At 45.0% G+C, this 22,752-nt stretch overlaps 1 protein-coding gene and 1 non-coding gene across 5 annotated transcripts in view; both read right to left on the minus strand.

The window, feature by feature from the left end:
* MAP4K4 (mitogen-activated protein kinase kinase kinase kinase 4) overlaps positions 1 to 22,752 on the minus strand; it is a 276,338-nt gene that overhangs the window by 94,603 nt on the left and 158,983 nt on the right. For all 4 annotated transcript variants that reach the window (XM_063953441.1, XM_063953440.1, XM_063953443.1 and 1 more), the window contains exons 7-9: positions 16,739 to 16,869; positions 15,716 to 15,770; positions 15,458 to 15,536 (exon numbers count right to left, since the gene is read on the minus strand). In XM_063953441.1, coding sequence (XP_063809511.1) covers positions 15,458 to 15,536; positions 15,716 to 15,770; positions 16,739 to 16,869 — 265 coding nt within the window. The remainder of the gene's footprint in view (positions 1 to 15,457; positions 15,537 to 15,715; positions 15,771 to 16,738; positions 16,870 to 22,752) is intronic.
* Positions 4,259 to 4,371, minus strand: LOC135054134 (U5 spliceosomal RNA). Its single transcript, XR_010243382.1, has one exon. It is a non-coding gene; the product is annotated as a U5 spliceosomal RNA (small nuclear RNA).

Here is a 22,752-nt window from a genome sequence, read left to right on the forward strand (position 1 = left end):
TGCATTATTGCTCCGTTTAGACACCGGTTATCTGCAGCCTCCTGAGGTGCGAGAAGAAATGTGTGGCAATTCTGCACTTTGGGCATCCAAATGGGAGTTTAGTCAAGTTTTGCCATTTTAAGCAGCTAAACCCTGCCTGCCTGTTTGGGCGTGATATGCACTGTTGTTTTGGCGCCTAAAACAGCCCATTTAGATGGAGTAAAAATAGGATTTTGGTACTTACCAGGTAAATCCTTTTCTTTGAATCCATAGGGGGCACTGGAGTACTCTTGGAATATGGACGGCATAGCAGAACAAAGGCACTGAATATTTAAATTTAGAACTCTCCACCCCTCCATATCCCAGAGTACCTCAGTGTACGAACCCAGTGTTTTTACTGAGCGAACTACTATAGAGAGGTTGACAATGGAGAATTCCTATAACATAACGGACAACAACAAAGTTGACCCATAACGTTAATGTCAACTAAACAGTTGACAGCATAACCGATAGACCTTTATAGTTTGAACCAATCGGTGAAAATGTGTTACCATAAGCTCCTTTGAGCTTGATACAAACCAGGTAAAACGTGTTACCCTAAGCTCCTCTGAGCTTAAAACAACCCAGGTAAAACTGCTCTGGGTGGGCGTCCAGTGCCCCCTATGGATTCAAAGAAAAGGATTTACCTGGTAAGTACCAAAATCCTATTTTCTTTTTCATCCACTAGGGGTCACTGGAGTACTCTTGGGACGTACCAAAGCTTCCCTCGTGGGCGGGAGAGCTGTTTGACACTTGTAACAGTAGGCAGCCAAAGCTAGATGCTGATGCCGCAACCATTCATAACGTGTAAACGTGCACAAACGTGGTGCACTGAAGGCTATGTAGCCGCGTCGTAGACGCTCCACGACCCGCTGGGTCTGACATTCCCACAGAACCTGTGGGATGAGCTATTACTGACGTAGGCGATTGTAACTTAGCCTTAAAGTAAGCCTGACTTGTAGTCATTATTATCCAACTGGATAAGGTCTGCTGAGAAACTGGCTAACCCCAGTTGGCAGCATCCTAGAGAACAAACAACGTATCCGTATCACGTACTGTAGACGTTCGGGACATATATAAACGCGTAATGCGTGTACCACATTCAGAATTCTAGAATGTGCTGTCAACACAGGAACCACTATTGGTATATTGATGTGAAGAATAAGAAAGCGGAATTCGTCCGAAGATCTGCTTTGTCATGAGAAAACTCAAATACGGTGGCTTGGAATACAAGGCACCCAAATATGAAAACAAAACCCTTGCCGAAGCTAAGGCTAGAAGAAAAATGTTTTCCCAAGTGAGAAACTTAATCCCCATTTGTTGTAAGGGTTCAAAATATGAAAACTGTAAGAAATCTGAACCCAACCTCAAGTCACCTGGCGCTGTAGGTGGGATAAATGGAGGCTGCACTTTGATGACACCTTGTAGAAAGGTGTGTACAGACGCAATAGAGTCAAACGTCTTTGAAAATAAGTTGACCACACAGATACCTGCACCCTCAGTGCAGATAAACGCAGTTTTCCATCCCACCCCGTTTAACAGAATACGGGTAACTTGAAGGATGATGTCGGAAACTTCCGAGCTTTACCACCTATTAAGCACACCAAATTTTGTAATAATGAGCTGCCTTAAGCGGCTTACTAGCTCGTAACATGGTTGGTATAACCGATACTGTAATGCCCTATTTCTTTTCTTAAGAGGGCGGTCTGAACCCTCACCCCGTCAACCGCAGCTGCGGTACATAGGTAATAGGTACATAGGTAACTATGGGTAAAAGAACGTTCCCTGTTGTAACAGGTTGGACGTATTATGAGCGGGCCAAGATCGTGTGCAAGTATTCCTTGGAGATTCGAGAAGCAAGCTCTCCGAAACCCATGAGATATCACTAGTATGACTGTGACGAACTGTCTTATGATCCGTTTTGGCAACGGAGAGAGCAGCGGAAAATGGTGGAGCCAGATACACGATGCTGAATGACCACACGAATGTGAGAGACTCCACCGCCACTGCCCTTGTGATCTGTTGTTTTGTACACATACTGAGCTTTTGTAATTGTGGCGAGATGCCATCATGTATACCTGAGGGTAACCCCCTTCTGTGGACTCACATATGAAACACCTCTGGATTTAATGTCCAGTTTTCAGGATATAAATCCTGACGGGTGAGATCATCTGTCTAACAGATGTCCACTCACGGAATGAACCCCGTTGACATTATCACATAATGGTGTTCTGGGCAATTGAGGATTCGAGTTACCTGCCGCATTGCCATGCGGCTTCTTGGTTCTCCCTGGTTGTTGTGTATGCAACTCCCGTTGCGTTGTCTGACTGCCCTTGGTCAGACTGAAAGCGAAGCATGTAGTGCATTGTAAATTGCACGGAGTTCCAGGACATTTATCGACAGCAATCTGTCGTGATCCGTTTTAGAACCTCTGTCGCTGATCTTTTTTAACTACAACTCCTGAACCTCTGAGACTCTCGTCCAGAGTATATACACCCTCGCCCCTCTGTGGGAAACGCGAGTGAAGGCCGGCGAACTAAATCGCTTTGAAACACATCATTATTCTTAACAGGCGAATACACCAATGTACCGCTAGTGTGCGTGTTTTGCACTAATTACTAGATGTACATTTGTTCTTGCTGGTGTAGTAGGTAAATGTCTTTGATTTACCGTATTTATAATCTTACCTAGGAATTGACGTCGTTCAGACGGAATTAGATGCGATTGTTTTTTAACTTGATCTGCCACCGCAGTATACATTAGTAGCGCAAGTTAGAGGAACTTTGTTGAGACAGAGTTCTTATGAGCAGATCGTCTAAGATAGAGGAACTCTGTTGAGACAGAGTTCTTATGAGCAGATCGTCTAAGATAGAGGAACTCTGTTGAGACAGAGTTCTTATGAGCAGATCGTCTAAGTATGGAACGATTGTCACTGTCAGGACTCTGAGATGAGCTATCATCACCAACATCACTTTGGTAAATACCCGAGGCGTTGACAAGAAACGGTAGACCTGAAATGGTTAATGGTTGTGGCGTTTTGCAAACGCTAGAACCTGTGATGACCAAACCGGAATGGGTAAATACGCATTGTGAAGATCAAGTGCAATTATGCAATTTTGTGGCTCCAATAAGCAAATACTAACCGCAGAAAATCCATTTTCAAACTGCAGTAAGTGACTTGCTGATTGAGATTGCGACGGAGCTGTCTGGTTTTGTTACCTCAAACAGAGGGGAATAAGTAACCCTGACTCTGTTGGTGTACTACTGCCTGGTTATAAAGACAGCTGAAAACCAGCAGAGACTAAATGGCAACCTGCCAAACCGTTCGACAGAGGCAGTCTTGTCCTTTAATCTGTAAATAGCTGAGACATCCATGAGTTGAAGTCTGGAAACCCCGCAAATGTAACATGTAAAGACGCGCTTCCACAATTGGAAAAGAGGTCATCAAGCCACTGGCTTGCTGACTGTAGCGTCCTGTCGTTACAAGGCGTGACTGTTTTGTACCACCGCCTTGAAAAAACTGAAGTCTAAAGGGATTAAACGCCGGCACAAGTATTTCCGTTTTGATACTGGATGCGGTAATGGCTGAATATCAAATTTAGGACCAAACAAGCTCTGGCCTTGTCGTGCTGAAACTAGCGACGATGAAAAGTGAGAATCGAAGTAACCGGCGTTAGCAGAAGCTTTACAGATATACTCTGCAGCTTCTTTTAACAGTGATCTCATTGTTTCCATACATAGAGTCTAGTGACCCAAATGTATCTTGGGTCTTTATAATGTTTGACACAGACGCATTTACCAATGGCGGATCGCGTCATTTTGGAAACGATTAAATAGTGGTCAAAGTCTACTCAGTCTCTGTAAAAATGGAGACATTGACTCACTGGGATTTAGCAATGTATGTTGTCAAAAACCCTGCACTATCTGAGTGCTGGTCTAATGTACCCTTCGCACTCGTAGTTATCGGTGTGAGATTTGACATAGAATCGTGCATTAAATTATAAGACCAGTTAAATAAACACCCTGGTACCCAAAGGGAAATTGGCCCTTTGGAAAGACTGTCTTTTGTTAGAGCTGGCGGAGTACTTCCGAGACTCCGATGTTACCGCTCTTTTAATTTGAATTGCCCATGCTTATAGGATTTTTAAAATTATTTTTAGTCTGCGCTAGAGCCTTACTCGCTATGCAGACAGACACCACAATAGGCAACGGACAGACACTTGCACGACTTATTGAAGTTATTATGTGTCATATATATATTTTATTGTATATGAAACTCATGGTTGTTCCTCTCTACGGAAATCTTTAGTAAAAGGCGAAAGATTTATTCGATCTGAAGAGAAACCAGAGTATTCTTTATGTGAAAAGCAGTTCACATGGGCATGTGAAACCCGAACCAAATTCCCACTAACACCCCTGCGCCTCTGGTGGCTTAGAGATGTAGGGCAGGAATGTTCCAGAATTACAAACTGGAAAACAGGAAACATGGTTAAAATGGCCCCTTTGCCATGCTGACCCTGATAATCACAGAACAAATTACAAATGTTTCCGTGTTAATATAGCCTATTATACAGTATAATCACAGGCCGGGTACAACACATGCTCTATGAATAAATATATATAAGCTCATAGCCTATGATAATTACAGACATTAATATATTTATACAGCATTAATATAGGCTCAATAGCCTATTATACAGTGATAACCACAGACCTTAATATAGGCTCCATAGCCTATTTACAGTGTTAATAACAGCCATTAATATAGGCTCAATAGCCTATTATACCGTGAAAATCACAGACAGTAATATAGATTCAATAGCCTATTACTGCCAGGACAGGTAACAATACATTATAAATACCTGTGACATATATATATATATATATATATATATATATATATATATATATATATATATATATATATACACACTGCTGTTCATATATTTGATCCGCCAGCTTCCACCGTGCCTCTTCCCCCCTGTAACGCTGTGTGTCTGCGGGAAGCCTGCACTGGCATGTCACCGTCTCTGTACTGAGACTGAGGGAGCGTCTGCGGCCGTATGGCGCTGGGCGGCCGGACGGAGCTGGGCGGCCGAACTCTCTGCGGGAAGCCTGCACTGGCACTTGTGGGTGGATGGTGCTGGGCGGCCGGACGGAGCGGCGGTCATACTGAGACTGAGTATGGCTTCCCTCCTGCTGGGCGGCCGGACGGAGCTGGGCGGCCGAACGGAGCGCTGGGACGGGCGGCTTGCAGACGTAGCGGCTGGGGCTTGGCGGGCGTATGAGCGGCGAAGCAGCATATTAACCCCAACATAGCGGGGCGGCAGCCTGCGCTGACCGCCCCGTTCCCCAGCCTACCTTGCTTGCTCCTGATCATGGCTGCGACGGGGCTTCTTATGTGTAAGCTCCGTCCAGCTTCAGTGATGTAACTCATGGCTGTGACGGGGCTTCTTCTGTGTAAGCTCCGTCCAGCTCTGTAGTCCTGGCTGCGACGGGGCTTCTATGTGTAAGCTCCGTCTAGCTTTCAGTCAGCTTTCCAGTGATCTATGGCTGCACGGGGCTTCTTCTGTGTAAGCTCCGTCCAGCTCTCTAGTCCTGGCTGCTCTTTGCAGGAGCAGTGGGCTGTCTGTGGCTGTGAGGGTGCTCTTTGTGAGGACCGACACGCCATGCGCTGCCCGTGCAGCGGCACTATCCCGGACCCATGTCTTTCTTGAAACTGGGAAGGGATGTGCTATTAAAAAAAAATTTAAAAATAAAAATGAAAAATTAATAAAATCTTCCAACAAGTGTGGGAATCCCACAAGCCGATGTTAGTGCTTTGAGCACAGAAAAAACACTGGGTTCGTACACTGAGGTACTCTGGGATATGGAGGGGTGGAGAGTTCTAAATTTAAATATTCAGTGCCTTTGTTCTGCTACGCCGTCCATATTCCAAGAGTACTCCAGTGACCCCTAGTGGATGAAAAAGAAATAAACCTTAAACCTTGCACCAGTAATTTCTACCTCAAAACTAAATCTTTTCTACAGAAAAGTATTTTACAGTATTAGCCGATTACTTTATTTGTAGAACTAACAACTTTTATTTATCGAAGTCCTGGCTTGTCTGATCAGCTACAGTATTGACACACACTGAATGCACACTCTCATCTTGACTCCGTCATGTTTCTGCAGTCCACGAGGAAACTAAATATTGCCGCTGTGACACAGCTCCTCCCACTATCTAAGTCTCTGCCTTTCCGCTTGCCTTATTAGGACATGTTGCATATGGCCCTGTTCTTTCTGGCCTATCAAACAGGTGGACAAGTCGCTGCTTTCTACAAGATCTGAAAATTCGTTTCCTGAAATACTTGGAGCTGCTGTGGGCATTATCATCTAATTAGTTCAGGTTCATCTACCACTGTCTATTTCAAAACTAGAGACATAAGAAACCAGCATGAAATTACTAAATATGAGATGCCAATCAAATGTACTTCTAAAAGACCCCCAACAACCATCAATAAGGTAACACAAATGTCCATACAGATTAATACAACCTTTTTGCTTTGTTTGGTGTGTTAACCTTTTTAGTAGTCTCTGATGTGTTATATGACGGTTATATCACCACCTAGGTGTTCTATGTGCACATAAAGCCACATGGATGGAGGCGAGGCATTTTTACCCTCATATTCCACAGCAGAGAATGCATTGCCTCATACACTGTATATGTATCTATAAGGTTAGATCTATAAGGTGTGGAGGAATGGCAATCATACATGTTAGCAGCGCTTGTGGGTGAACTGGGAGACCCGCGGTATACTCCGAAAACTAACGGAGTATAAAGCAGAAAAAATTACATATTTTGGTCAACAGTGTCTATGAACAACTGTAATCAATCAATCAATCTCTCTGGCATTTGTATTCAGCAAAGAAAAGTATAAACTTAATCACTGTCCACACAATTATTATACACGATGTGTACAAAAGAGACTGGACACCCCCTCGCAAGCAAAATTGCACCTGCAGGAGACATGTATTTGAGAAGGTATAAAACGGGTAGAGGGGCACTGATTAGATCATTTGCTAACAAAATGACTTGCCGGAAGGAGCCAACAGGGTTTGAAAAGCGGATCGTAGGCTGCTCAATTGGAGGTAGGAGTGTGAAAAGCATTGCGGAAGTTAGGAAGGTTCCTAAATCCACTGTGTCATTTGCCATTAATGCATGGAAGAAGAATGGTCATTTCAGGAATGCACCTCTCCCTGGAAGACCTCCGAAAACTACAACCCAGGGACTGGAGGCGGCTAACCAGAGAGCTGCGAAAAAACAGGCATCGTCCCATGAATTCCATTGCACATAAGTTTCAAATGGCCAATAATAAGAATTTACTTACCGATAATTCTATTTCTCGGAGTCCGTAGTGGATGCTGGGGTTCCTGAAAGGACCATGGGGAATAGCGGCTCCGCAGGAGACAGGGCACAAAAAAGTAAAGCTTTTACCAGATCAGGTGGTGTGCACTGGCTCCTCCCCCTATGACCCTCCTCCAGACTCCAGTTAGGTACTGTGCCCGGACGAGCGTACACAATAAGGGAGGCAATTTGAATCCCGGGTAAGACTCATACCAGCCACACCAATCACACCGTACAACTTGTGATCTAAACCCAGTTAACAGTATGATAACAGAAAGAGCCTCTTAAAGATGGCTCCTTAACAATATAACCCGAATTTGTTAACAATAACTATGTACAGTATTGCAGATAATCCGCACTTGGGATGGGCGCCCAGCATCCACTACGGACTCCGAGAAATAGAATTATCGGTAAGTAAATTCTTATTTTCTCTATCGTCCTAAGTGGATGCTGGGGTTCCTGAAAGGACCATGGGGATTATACCAAAGCTCCCAAACGGGCGGGAGAGTGCGGATGACTCTGCAGCACCGAATGAGAGAATTCCAAGTCCTCTTTTGCCAGGGTATCAAATTTGTAGAATTTTACAAACGTGTTTTCCCCCGACCACGTAGCTGCTCGGCAGAATTGTAATGCCGAGACCCCTCGGGCAGCCGCCCAAGATGAGCCCACCTTCCTTGTGGAATGGGCCTTAACAGATTTAGGCTGTGGCAGGCCTGCCACAGAATGAGCAAGTTGAATTGTGTTACAAATCCAACGAGCAATCGTCTGCTTAGAAGCAGGGGCACCCAACTTGTTGGGTGCATATAGTATCAACAGCGAGTCAGATTTTCTGACTTCAGCCGTCCTTGAAATGTATATTTTTAAGGCTCTGACAACGTCCAACAACTTGGAGTCCTCCAAGTCGCCAGTGGCCGCAGGCACCACAATAGGTTGCTTCAGGTGAAACGCTGATACCACCTTAGGGAGAAAATGCGGACGAGTCCTCAGTTCTGCCCTATCCGAATGGAAGATTAGATAAGGGCTTTTATAAGATAAAGCCGCCAATTCAGATACTCTCCTGGCGGAAGCCAGGGCCAGTAACATAGTCACTTTCCATGTGAGATATTTAAAATCCACCTTTTTCAATGGTTCAAACCAATGGGATTTGAGGAAATCTAAAACTACATTTAGATCCCACGGTGCCACCGGAGGCACCACAGGAGGCTGTATATGCAGTACTCCTTTAACAAAAGTCTGTACCTCAGGAACTGAGGCCAATTCTTTTTGGAAGAATATTGACAGGGCCGAAATTTGAACCTTAATAGATCTCAATTTGAGACCCATAGACAATCCTGATTGTAGGAAATGTAGGAAACGACCCAGTTGAAATTCCTCCGTCGGAACACTCCGATCCTCGCACCACGCGACATATTTTCGCCAAATGCGGTGATAATGTTTCGCGGTGACTTCCTTCCTTGCCTTAATCAAGGTAGGAATGACTTCTTCTGGAATGCCTTTCCCTTTTAGGATCTGGCGTTCAACCGCCATGCCGTCAAACGCAGCCGCGGTAAGTCTTGAAAGAGACAGGGACCCTGTTGTAGCAGGTCCCTTCTCAGAAGTAGAGGGCACGGGTCGTCCGTGACCAACTCTTGAAGTTCCGGGTACCAAGTCCTTCTTGGCCAATCCGGAGCCACTAGTATTGTTCTTACTCCTCCTCACCGTATAATCTTCAATACCTTTGGTATGAGAGGCAGAGGAGGAAACACATATACTGATTTGTACACCCAAGGTGTTACCAGTGCGTCCACAGCTATTGCCTGTGGATCTCTTGACCTGGCGCAATACTTGTCCAGTTTCTTGTTGAGGCGAGACGCCATCATGTCTACCATTGGTCTTTCCCAACAGTTTATTAGCATGTGGAAGACTTCTGGATGAAGACCCCCCTCTCCCGGGTGAATATCGTGTCTGCTGAGGAAGTCTGCTTCCCAGTTGTCCACGCCCGGGAAGAACACTGCTGACAGTGCTATTACGTGATTCTCCGCCCAGCGAAGAATCTTGGCAGCTTCTGCCATTGCACTCCTGCTTCTTGTGCCGCCCTGTCTGTTTACATGGGCGACCGCCGTGATGTTGTCCGACTGAATCAACACCGGTTTTCCTTGCAGGAGTGGTTCCGCCTGGCTTAGAGCATTTTAGATTGCTCTTAGTACCAGAATGTTTATGTGAAGAGACTTTTCCAGGTTCGTCCATACCCCCTGGAAGTTTCTTCCTTGTGTGACTGCTCCCCAACCTCTCAGGCTGGCGTCCGTGGTCACCAGGATCAAATCCTGTATGCCGAATCTGCGGCCCTCCAATAGATGAGCCTTTTGCAACCACCACAGAAGATATACCCTTGTCCTTGGCGACAGGGTTATTCGCAGGTGCATCTGAGGATGCGACCCTGACCATTTGTCCAACAGATCCCTTTGGAAAATTCTTGCATGGAATCTGCCGAATGGAATTGCTTCGTAAAAAGCCACCATTTTTCCCAGGACTCTTGTGCATTGATGTACAGACACCTTTCCTGGTTTTAGGAGGTTCCTGACAGGTCGGATAACTCCTTGGCTTTTTCCTCGGGAAGAAAAACCTTTTTCTGAACCGTGTCCAGAATCATCCCTAGGAACAGCAGACGTATCGTCGGAAAACAGCTGCGATTCTTGGAATATTTAGAATCCAGTCGTGCCGTCGAAGAACTACTTTAGATAGTGCTCTTCCGACCTCCAACTGTTCTCTGGAACTTGCCCTTTTTAGGTCGTGCAAGTAAGGGATAATTTAGATGCCTTTTTTCTTTGAAGAAACATCTTTTCGGCCATTACCTTGGTAAAAAGGCCCGGGGTGCCGTGGATAATTCAAACGGCATCGTCTGAAACTGATATTGACAGTTCTGTACCACGAACCAGAGGTACCCTTGATGAGAAGGACAAAATTTGGACATGGAGGTAATCCTTGATGTCCAGGGACACCATATAGTCCCCTTTTTTCCGGTTCGCTATCACTGCTCTGAGTGACTTTATCTCGATTTGAACCTTTTATGTAAGTGTTCAAAACATTTTAGATTTAGACTATGTGTCACCAAGCCGTCTGGCTTCAGTACCACAATATAGTGTGGAAAAATAATACCCTTTTCCTTGTCGTAGGAGGGGTACTTTGATTATCACCTGCTGGATATACAGCTTGTGAATTGTTTCCAATGCTGCCTCCCTGTCGGAGGGAGCCGTTGGTAAAGCAGACTTCAGGAACCTGCGAGGAGAAGATGTCTCGACTCTCCAATCTTTACCCCTGGGATAATACTCGTACGATCTAGGGGTCAACTTGCGAGTGATCCCACTGCGCCCTGAGACTCTTGAGACTACCCCCCCACCTTGAGTCCGCTTGCACGGCCCCAGCGTCATGCTGAGGACTTGGCAGACGCGGTGGAGGGCTTCTTTTCCTGGGAAAGGGCTGCCTGCTGCAGTCTACTTCCCTTACCTCTATGTCTGGGCAGATATGACTGGCCTTTTGCCTGCATGCCCTCATGGGAAAGGAAAGATTGAGGCTGAAAAGACGGTGTCTTTTTTAGCTGAGATGTAACTTGGGGTAAAAAAGGTTGGATTTCCCAGCTGTTGCTGTGGTCCCCAGGTCCGATGGACCGACCCCCAAATAACTCCTTCCCTTTATACAGCAATACTTCCATCTGCCGTATGGGATCTGTATCACCTGACCACTGTCGTGTCCCTGACATCTTCTGGGAGATATGGACAACGCACTTATCTTGATGCCAGAGAGCAAATATCCCTCTGTGCATCTCACATACATATATATAGAATGCATCCTATTAAATGCTCTACATGAATAAAATATTTTCAGTCAGGGAATCCGACCAAGCCAACCCAGCACTGCATCTCCAGGCTGATGGCGATCGCTGGTCGCAGTATAACCACCGTATGTGTGTATATACTTTTTAGGATATTTTTCCAGCTTCCTATCAGCTGGCTCCTTGAGGGCGGCCGTATCTGGAGACGGTAACGCCACTTGATAAGCGTGTGAGCGCCTTATCACCCTAAGGGGTGTTTCCCAACGTACCCTAATTTCTGGCGGGAAAGGGTATAACGCCAATATTTGCTATCGGGGTAACCCTACGCATCATCACACACTTCATTTTATTTTATCTGATTCAGGAAAAACTACAGGTAGTTTTTTCACTCCCACATAATACCCTTTCTTGTGGTACTTGTAGTATCAGAAACACGTAACACCTCCTTCATTGCCCTTAACGTGTGGCCCTAATGAGAAATACGTTTGTTTATTCACCGTCGACACTGTATTCAGTGTCCGTGTCTGTGTCTGTGTCGACCGACTGAGGTAAATGGGCGTTTTTAAAAACCCCTGACGGTGTTTCTGAGACGCCTGGACCGGTCCTAATAGATTGTCGGCCGTCTCATGTCGTCAACCGACCTTGCAGCGTGTTGACATTCTCACGTAATTCTCTAAATAAGCCATCCATTCCGGTGTCGACTCCCTAGAGAGTGACATCACCATTACAGGCAATTTCTCCGCCTCCTCACCAACATCGTCCTCATACATGTCGACACACACGTACCGACACACAGCACACACACCGGGAATGCTCTGACAGAGGACAGGACCCACTAGCCCTTTGGGGAGACAGAGGGAGAGTCTGCCAGCACACACCAAAAACGCTATAATTATATAGGGACAACCTTATATAAGTGTTTCTCCCTTATAGCATCTTTTATATATATACAATATCGCCAAAATCAGTGCCCCCCCTCTCTGTTTTAACCCTGTTTCTGTAGTGCAGTGCAGGGGAGAGCCTGGGAGCCTTCTCTCCAGCTTTTCTGTGAGAGAAAATGGCGCTGTGTGCTGAGGAGATAGGCCCCGCCCCTTTTTCGGCGGGCTCGTCTCCCGCTATTTTTGAAGTTAGGCAGGGGTTAAATATCTCCATATAGCCTCTGTGGGCTATATGTGAGGTATTTTTTGCCTCTAATAAGGTTTTTATTTGCCTCTCAGAGCGCCCCCCCCAGCGCTCTGCACCCTCAGTGACTGTTGTGTGAAGTGTGCTGAGAGGAAAATGGCGCACAGCTGCAGTGCTGTGCGCTACCTTTATGAAGACTCAGGAGTCTTCAGCCGCCGATTTTGGACCTCTTCTCTCTTCAGCGTCTGCAAGGGGGCCGGCGGCGCGGCTCCGGTGACCATCCAGGCTGTACCTGTGATCGTCCCTCTGGAGCTAGTGTCCAGTAGCCAAGCAGCAAATCCACTCTGCACGCAGGTGAGTTCACTACTTCTCCCCTAAGTCCCTCGTTGCAGTGATCCTGTTGCCAGCAGGACTCACTGTAAAGTAAAAAACCTAAGCTAAACTTTCTCTAAGCAGCTCTTTAGGAGAGCCACCTAGATTGCACCCTTCTCGTTCGGGCACAAAATCTAACTGGAGTCTGGAGGAGGGTCATAGGGGGAGGAGCCAGTGCACACCACCTGATCTGGTAAAAGCTTTACTTTTTTGTGCCCTGTCTCCTGCGGAGCCGCTATTCCCCATGGTCCTTTCAGGAACCCCAGCATCCACTTAGGACGATAGAGAAAATGTGTCGATATTAACAAGAAAACTACGTAGGGAGGACCATGCACTTAGATATTATGGGTGAGAAGCTGCTCATAAACCACTAATCACAAAGAAAAATGCAGCCCAGTGTTTACAATGGTGTAAAGACCGCAAAAACTGGACAGAAGAATAGCGGCGAATGTTAGAATGTTATGGAGTGATGAACATTGATTTACACTTTTTGGATCAGATGGATGTGTTTGGATTTGGCGATTGCCAAGAGAACATCTGATGCCAGTGTACAGTACCTACAGTAAAGCATGGAGGTGGTGGCGTTATGCTGTGGGTCTGTTTCAGCTGGTTTGGCATGGATCCACTACTTGTAATGCATGGTCACATTAACTCTGAGAAGTATAGAGAGGTTTTCGATAAGTTTGTGCTCCCTACACTGTGGCAGTTCCTCAGAAACAATGGATGTTTTTTTATCAGGATGAAAATGCCACCCGTCATGTTCCCAGGGTGATGCTGGACTGGTATACAGAAAATTCGATAACTCTGATGGACTGGCCAGCTCAGAGTTAAGATCTTAACCACTGCGAACCTCTTGGATGAATTGGAGCGAGGGGTGCATTCTTGGCCAATTCGACTTTCTTCAGTGTTTTAGTTGGTCACTGTACTTGAGGCGGAATGGCAAAACATACCAACATACCGCCTGATATTGTCCAGGAACTTGTGGACAGTTTGCCATAAAGGGCGTCTGCAGTAAACACTGCACGTTATGGACCTACCAAGTATGTCAATAAAATCTTGCCGATTTATTTACAGTCAGTGTCCAATCAATTTTGGCAACAAAGTGTATGTACATCACCCATCTAATGGGAATCTGTATGTGTTACAGACAGACGGGATGACGGCTGTCCGTATACAGACAGTGGAAACCCGGCAGCAAGACATCGAGTCCCCTCGCGGTCTTGATGCGCATGCCACGCTTCGGGCCCGGTGGCTTGCTTCACTTGCCACAGTTAATATTCCCACTCTGTTGGTGGCGTGGACCCACAAACCGAAAGGGAAAAGCCGGCGGAGGCCGGTATTCAGTCTGGCGATATTCACCAGCTGCTGGGATTCCGACGTCTGTCTCCTGTATGCCGGGATCCCGAAAGCCGGTATTTTAACTGCACCTCACGTTTTAGGTTTGTGCGTTAAAGTTTAAACTAATAATCAGGAAGCAGGTGTAGGACTGTCTATCAATGAAGCCTCTGCAGTCAAGGAGGACCAGGCCACACAGAACCTACGGTAGTTCCGCTTTTGTTCAAGAAGGCCAAAACACCACATACTATACAGAGAAATCAAAGGACACTATACAGCACTATTCCTGACTGCAGACAAGAATTAGTATTGCACAATGTTTATTATATTTGTATATACACTAGGAATGGGGGGGCCATGCAATTAGACTCGAAACATTTTCAGAAATGGAAAAAAAACGGGGGGCTTTGAAATTTACTTTTTTTTATTGCCATTTTTTGGGGGGCCTACTAACTTAGCCAGGGTTTTTTCAGTCCAAAAATTTTCCCATTTTTGTGAGAAGACACATATGATCTGCAAAAAGTCACAACTGTGTTTTCGGGGCTGCGATTGCGGTACAAAAAAACCTGCTTATCACGAATTTGGTTTCACCTGCCGAAAAGTTCCGCCTTCAGAGCAGATTGGATAGCCCAGGGGGAGGCAATTTTTGATAATTGAATAATACCCTACCACTATTGATATATTAACATAGGGTTTATAAAGTGTACCATTTCTAAAATTAATTTAATTTACTCCAGTAATCTAGAGAAATAATTTTTTTTTGCTTTTCTTTGAAACAAGCAAATAGAACTACAAAAAACTGGTGGAGTCACATAATGTTATCCAGCATTTAACTACTCTCTGGAACACCTTTCTGTGGTCAATGGGCCTAATTCAGATCCGATCGCAGCAGAAAATTTGTTAGCTAATGGGCAAAACCATGTGCACTGCAGGGGGGGGGGGGGGGGGGGCGGGGAGGCAGATATAGCATGTGCAGAGAGAGTTAGAGTTGGGTGGGGTGTGTTCAAACTGAAATCTAAATTGCAGTGTAAAAATAAAGCAGCCAGTATTTACCCTGCACAGAAACAAAATAACCCACCCAAATCTAACTCTCTCTGCAGATGTTACATCTGCCCCACCTGCACTGCACATTGTTTTGCCCATTAGTTAACAAGTCTGCTGATGCGATCAGATATAAATTAGGCCCAATAGCCCTGGTTGTCAATTAGTCGATCATTGAGAGGAAGTGGATGAGCAGTGAATGGCCAGGTCACCATCATTTATTTTGTCCCGTCAGTGAGTATACCCAAATGAAAAAGGATAACACACTTTCAACTATTTTAAAGTATTCAATCCCCAAAGGAAAGAAGAAAAATGTTTTGTTTTTTAAAATGTAGAGAAAAAGTTTGAATGAAACAAAAAAATAACCAACTCACCATTTCTTAGATTTTAGCCGGGGAGGAGGATTCCGGGGAATAAGGAAGAGTGCTCTCATTGGATGCATATCACAAAGTGCTAAAAAGAAAAAGAAAAATAGTACATAAAATACTATTCCTATTATATGAGCATTGGATTGCGTGGGTTTAAAAGCTGCTGGAAAATTATTTTTACTCATTTATCTATGCTGGAGTTCAAAACATACAAGTCATTTAAAAACTTATTTAAAACATTGAAAGCATAAGTAAAACACTTACGGGGAGCTCCTTCTGCCATCTCAATAGCAGTAATACCACAAGACCAAAGGTCACTCTGCAAGACAAATATATCAAAATCAGAAGTGCCGATAAAGTAAGCTTTTGTTAAGTGCACTATAACTAAGGCCATCTAGTAACAGACACAATATTCAGCTGAAGATCTTCTTAAATCTGGTGTTAAATTGCATGCTTTTACCAATATTTTAATGATAATTTAAAACATGCAAACAGAAGTGGATATGGCACCAGGTATCCGGATGTTAGGTCAACAGTACTTAGGTAGACAGTCAATAGGCCGACCACTATTGGTCGACATGCATTAGGTCGACAGGGACACAAAGGTAACATTGTTAAAAGGCCGACATGGTAATGGTCGACACAGGAAAAGGTCAACATAAGGGTTTTTTGTTTTTTTTTACAAAATTACAATTATTTTCAACTTTCATACTTCACCATTCACGTGGACTACAACTGGGAATAGTACCTGTGCAAACGCAGCGAGGCACTTTGTCCGCCATGCAAGGGGAGGCGGTGCACTAATTGGGGTTCCTAGTCATGTTGCGGAGAAAACTACACATTAAAAAACAAAACCTTGTGTCGACCTTTTTCTGTCTGCGTTTTCCATGTCGACCGTGTGCATATCAACCAATAATGGTCGACCTATTGACTGTCGACTTTTCCAGGTCAACACATTGATCCATAACCATGGTATTTACTGGGTAACAATTTCACTTGGGTCTGTGGTTCAGAGCGGAGGTTGCACTGCAATATGCGCCATTTACTCGCATTCACTGATGTGAACGCAAAGGGGTCAACGAAGTGTTGTTTTTGGACTGTTTTTTCACATGGGTAACCAGTCATGTACATTTGTGTGATTACGACACATTTAAAAGAGGATCGTGTGCAGAAAATGCAGACGCTCATAAAAATAAAAGAGAGAGAGAGAGATAGAGAATACACCATTCCTTATTTCTGTAATTCAATTGCCATAGTTTCATGCTAAAAACACAATAACCCACTTACTCTGTAATCATAGGTAGCATCTGGATTTTCATCACAGGCTATAACTTCTGGAGCCATCCAGTATGGTGTGCCAATAAATGTATTTCTCCTACCAACAGTCCTGTCCAACTGAGCACTGACCCCAAAATCCACTGCAAGAAAAACAGAAGCAAAATACTTCGGAATCTTTAAAAACAAATCTAATTAAAGACTGCAAACTCAGCTGATCATTAAGCTGTAAAGTCCTCAGAAAGCTCTCATTAGGGATTCATAGGATGACATTAAATCAATATAAATTTTGCACCAGTCCACTTGTCATTCTGTATCTATTTTCCATAGTCTATTCATTTACCTAAGGGACTGTACACAGGGACACTGTCCCCTCCCTTTACCAGAGCACCAGAACCGTGTTCGTTATTGCGTCTCCAAGTTTCCTTGTACAGTGTACAATGTACATAATGAATGTTTCCTTATAGCGAAGTACATTGGGAATAGCTTAAGATTCTCAAAAAATGCATTCAAAGCAAACACTTGTCTGAAACGGTATGTTTTCAGGTCCATTCACATAAAAAAAAATTTGGGCCATCAGGGGTGAAAATACATATAATAGGCTTTAAATGACACATTTAAAACAAACCATGCTTCCTAATACAGTAGTATGCCACTGTACTCCTCTTCCGCATCCTTACACCATGATGCACGTGCAAAATGTATTTATAGTCTAAAAAGTGTAAATGAGAAAAGAAAAAAAATCTCCAAGTGGGCATAGAACCAACTAAAACTGTAAATAACGAAAGTACAAAATATATAGTTACCAGCCCATCAAAACGATGGAAGAACATATCAGTAATGTCAGCGTGGGCGGCTATGCGTGGCCGGATGGAGCAACACTTGAATTGCTCCGTCAGGCTCCATCTAGTGCCCACCGGCGCACAAAACACCTGACTTGCTCCCCACAGAGGGGAGCAGCAGTGTTAACATGTCATTATATAGGAGATATATATATATTTAAAATCCTTTTTCACAGAGATGGTGCAGTGTGTGCAAACGTGTTTAAACTTAAGGGCCCTACACACTTAAAGATTTCAATGAACGATATGAACGTTCTTGTTCATTAATGAACGAGAACGCGTTCATATCGTTCAGTGTGTAGGCACCACCAATGAACGATGTGCGGCCCCGCGCTCGTTCATTGTTGGTGCCCCGTCGTTTATGCATGCAGGCCAATATGGACAATCTCGTCCATATTAGCATGCACTGCTATGGAGCCGGGTGACGGGAGGAGTGACAAAACTTTACTTTCCCCCGCCGCCGGGTTGCCCGTCTGCCGTATTGGCCGTCGGGCAGCTAAGTGGTGGGTCACTGAGTGTGTAGGGCCCATTACAAGCAAGTGAACACGGTATGTGCGTTTTCCATTGCTGTCTAGGTGGACCAAACAATTCTTTGCTCGGCATGTGCTGCAGCATAAATCTGCATATTGCAAGTATGAAAGTATTGAAAACTATTATGTTGTTTTTTCCTACCTGGTATGTAAACCACTATTTGTTAGGAGTATGATTTAGAGGATAATAAAAGGGGAAGCAGAGTAATTTCACATTATATATCTGGAATAAATTGAAAAAAAGGGTATCTTTATTTTAGCTAGTACACAAATACATTTAGGGTGGTGACAGTGTGGTCAGACAATTGGCAGTACACCTTATCAGATGGCAGTTCTAGTCAGATGCTTCATGACCGTAACGGTCTGTTTATCAGCAAGTAATACTCCAATATGTTGTCTCACTAATAGGATATTATTATTGCAGTGTGTTAGACTTCTTGCAAACTAGACACAGCCGTATTTCCCTACTGCATACAGATTAGGAGGTACTAGAGACACAATTATGTATTCCCGTACATCAAAGCAACTGGTGTAAGAGACCTACTGTGTTATATGCTTTCAGTGCCAGTATCTGCAGACATAAGTGTGTAATGAGTGACACACAGGTGATAAAATGAAACCTTATCTGTTCTAGGAGATTATCTCGCACTGAAGTAGTAACTAGGTTTTTCTGTGTGGCTTGCATTCTATTTTGACATCAAACTTTCTGAATATATTACATTACAAGACATGATGGGGCCCATGTCTGTCTGTCTGTCTGTCTGTCTGTCTGTCTGTCTGCAGGATGAGTCTATCTATAATTATCATGTGAATCTCCATGGCATGCTGTATACATTCTGATTGCTCTCTTGTGGTCTTACTCTACTATAAAAACGAACAAATGGAACTGCGCATTCTTCCTGGCGTGGTGTGAAGGCGCTGCAGTAACAGCATTAAAGTAAGCCAGATCTAGCCCACACAGACCTGCCATGCTGCAGACAGCTGATGACATGGGTGTAGTATGAGTGGCCGGCGAGCGGAATCCCGGCGCCAAGCACGGTGGCGCGCTACACTATTTATCCTCCCTCAAGGGGGGTCATGGACCCCCAAGAGGGAGAATAGTTGTCGGAATGCCGGGAGTCGGGAGTCCAGCGTCGGTATTCTGAGCAACGGGATCCCAACAGCCAGCATACTGAATACCACCCGATGACACCACACATGTACAACAATACAACTCCTAAAACAGACATCTGTGTAGGGCTTTGGTCCTGAATGTGACCAGTTCATTCCAACATGCAAATGAACTACTGCAACCAGGGCTCCCATATATCCCAGGAGAACACTGGCTTTTACTGGTAACAATTGTAGAGTGAGCAGGTTAGGTATGATACAGTACATCTTTATTCCAAAATGGAATAAATGATTTTTTCCCTCAAAATTCTACACACATTACCCCATAATGACAACGTGAAAAGTTTTTTTGAGATTTTTGCAAATTTATTAATAATAAAAAAACTAAGAAATCACATGTACATATGCATTCACAGCCTTTGCTCAATACTTTGTTGATGTACCTTTGGCAGCAATTAAAACCTCAAGTCTTTCTGAATAGGATGCCACAAGCTTGGCACACCTATCTTTGGGCAGTTTCACCCATTCCTCTTTCCAGCACCTCTCATGCTCCAATCAGGTTGGATGGGAAGCATCGGTGCACAGCCATTTTCAGATCTCTCCAGAGATGTTCAATCGGATTCAAGTCTGGGCTCTGGCTGGGCCACTCAAGGACATTCACAGAGTTGTCCTGTATCCACTCCCTTGATATCTTGGCTGTGTGCTTAGGGTTGTTATCCTGCTGAAAGATGAACCGTCGCCCCAGTCTGAGGTCAAGAGCGCTCTGGAGCAGGTTTTCATCCAGGATGTCTGTACGTTGATACATTCATCTTTCCCTCTATCCTGACTTGTCTCTCAGCTCCTGCCACTGAAAAACATCCCCACAGCATGATGCTGCCACCACCATGCTTCACTGTAGGGATAGTATTGGCCTGGTGAAGAGCGGTGCCTGGCTTCCTCCAAACATGATGCCTGCCATTCACGCCAAAGAGTTCAATCTTTGTCTCATCAGACCAGAGAATTTGTTTCTCATGGTCTGAGAGTCCTTCAGGTGCATTTTGGCAAACTCCAGGCAGGTTGCCATGTGCTTTTTTTTACTAAGGAGTGGATTCCGTCTGGCCACTCTACCATACAGGCCAGATTGGTGGATTGCTGCAGAGATGGTTGTCCTTCTGGAAGGTTTTCGTCTCTCCACAGAGGAATGCTGTAGCTCTGACAGAGTGACCATCGGGTTCTTGGTCACCTCCCTGACTAGGGCCCTTCTCCCCCGAACGCTCAGTTTAGACGGCCGGCCAGCTCTAGGAAGAGTCCTGGAGGTTCCAAACTTCTTCCATTTACGGATGATGGAGGCCAGTGGGGCCTTCAAAGCAGCAGATATTTTCCTGTACCTTTCCCCAGATTTGTGTCTCGAGACAAGAGGTCTACAGACAATTCCTTTGACTTCAGGCTTGGTTTGTGCTCAGACGTGCACGGTCAAGTATGGGATCTTATTTATAAGGAGATAGGTGTGTGCCTTTCCAAATGATGTCCAATCAACTGAATTTACCACAGGTGGACTCCAATTAAGCTGCAGGAACATCTCAAGGGTGATCAGTGGAAACAGGATGCACCTGAGCTCAATTTTGAGCTTCATGGCAAAGGCTGTGAATACTTATGTACATGTGATTTTAGTTTTGAATTTTTAATAAATATGCAAAAAATTTCACGTGGTCATTATGGGATAGTGTGTGTAGAATTTTGAGGGGAAAAAGGAGATTTATGGTCGACTTACCATTGGTAAATCTCTTTCTGCAAGGTATACTGGGTTCCACAGGGAATACATCAGGTGTGTAGAGATGGATCTTGATCCAGGCACCAACAGGTTAAAGCTTTAGCTGTCCCAAGATGCACTGGAGCCTCCTCTATAACCCCGCCTCCAGGCACTGTGAGCTCAGTTTCGTTAACCAGTCTAATGCAGGAGCAGGTAAAAGAGAAGGCAGATGTTGGTCACATAGGGGGTCATTCTGAGTTGTTCGCTCGCAAGCTGCTTTTAGCAGCTTTGCACACGCTAAGCCGCCGCCTACTGGGAGTGAATCTTAGCTTATCAAAATTGCGAACGAAAGATTAGCAGAATTGCGAATAGACACTTCTTAGCAGTTTCTGAGTAGCTCCAGACTTACTCGGCATCTGCGATCAGTTCAGTCAGTGTCGTTCTTGGTTTGACGTCACAAACACACCCAGCGTTCGCCCAGACACTCCTCCGTTTCTCCAGCCACTCCCGCGTTTTTCCCAGAAACGGTAGCGTTTTTTCACACACACCCATAAAACGGCCAGTTTCCACCCAGAAACACCCACTTCCTGTCAATCACATTACGATCACCAGAACGAAGAAAAAACCTCGTAATGCCGTGAGTAAAATACCTAACTGCATAGCAAATTTACTTGGCGCAGTCGCACTGCGGACATTGCGCATGCGCATTAGCGACTATTCGCTCCGATGCGAGAAAAAAATAATGAGCGAACAACTCGGAATGACCCCCATAGAACCACATTCTCACGATAGGAGAAGGGACCAGCGGCTAATGCCATACAAACCCATAGACGCTAGGTGCGTCAGGGCCGGCGCCCTGTGGAACCCAGTGTACCTCGTAGAAAGATTTAACAATGGTATGTCTACCATAAATCTCATTTTCTGCAGCAGGGAACACTGTGTTCCACAGGAAATACATTGGGGATGTCCTAAAGCAGTTCCTCATGGGAGGGGACGCATCTTAGCGGGTATGAGAACCCGGCGTCCAAAGGAAGCATCCTGGGAGGCGGAAGTATCAAAGGCATAGAACCTAATGAACGTGTTCACCGAGGACCACATAGCCGCCTTGCACAACTTTTCGGCGGACGCGCCACGGCGGGCCGCCCAAGTAGGTCCAACAGACCGAGTAAAATGGGCTTTAATAGCAGCAGGAGCTGGACGTCCAGTCTGCGCATAAGCTTGTGCAATCACCATTCTAATACATTTGGCCAAGGTTTGCTTATTCGCAGGCCAGCCACGTTTGTGGAAACCAAACAATACAAAGAGGGTATCTGACCTCCTAATGGAGGCAGTTCTCTCCACATACAGTATATGCGGAGAGCCCGGACCACATCCAAAGACTGTTCTTTGGAGGACAACTCAGAAGAGATGAAGGCTGGAACCACAATCTCTTGATTAAGGTGAAAAGAGGTCACCACCTTAGGTAAATAGCCAGGTAGAGTTCTAAGAACTGCTTGGTAACGATGAAATATCAGAAAGGATGGACGCCAGGACAAAGCGCCTAGGTCCGACACCCATCTGGCAGAGGCAATAGCCAGTAAGAACAGGACCTTAGCCGTAAGCCATTTAAGGTCCACTAACTCAAGAGGTTCAAGTGGAGACTCTTGCAGGGCATTCAGGACAACAGACAAATCCCATGGAGCCACAGAAGGGACATAGGGAGGTTAAATCCGTAATACACCCTGAGTGAATGTATGAACGTCAGGTATAGACGCAATTTTTATTTGAACCACACCGATAAGGCAGATATGTGAACCTTGAGGGAGGCCAGACGAA

The sequence above is a fragment of the Pseudophryne corroboree genome, chromosome 2, assembly GCF_028390025.1.
Source record: "Pseudophryne corroboree isolate aPseCor3 chromosome 2, aPseCor3.hap2, whole genome shotgun sequence".
Lineage (NCBI taxonomy): Eukaryota > Metazoa > Chordata > Amphibia > Anura > Myobatrachidae > Pseudophryne > Pseudophryne corroboree.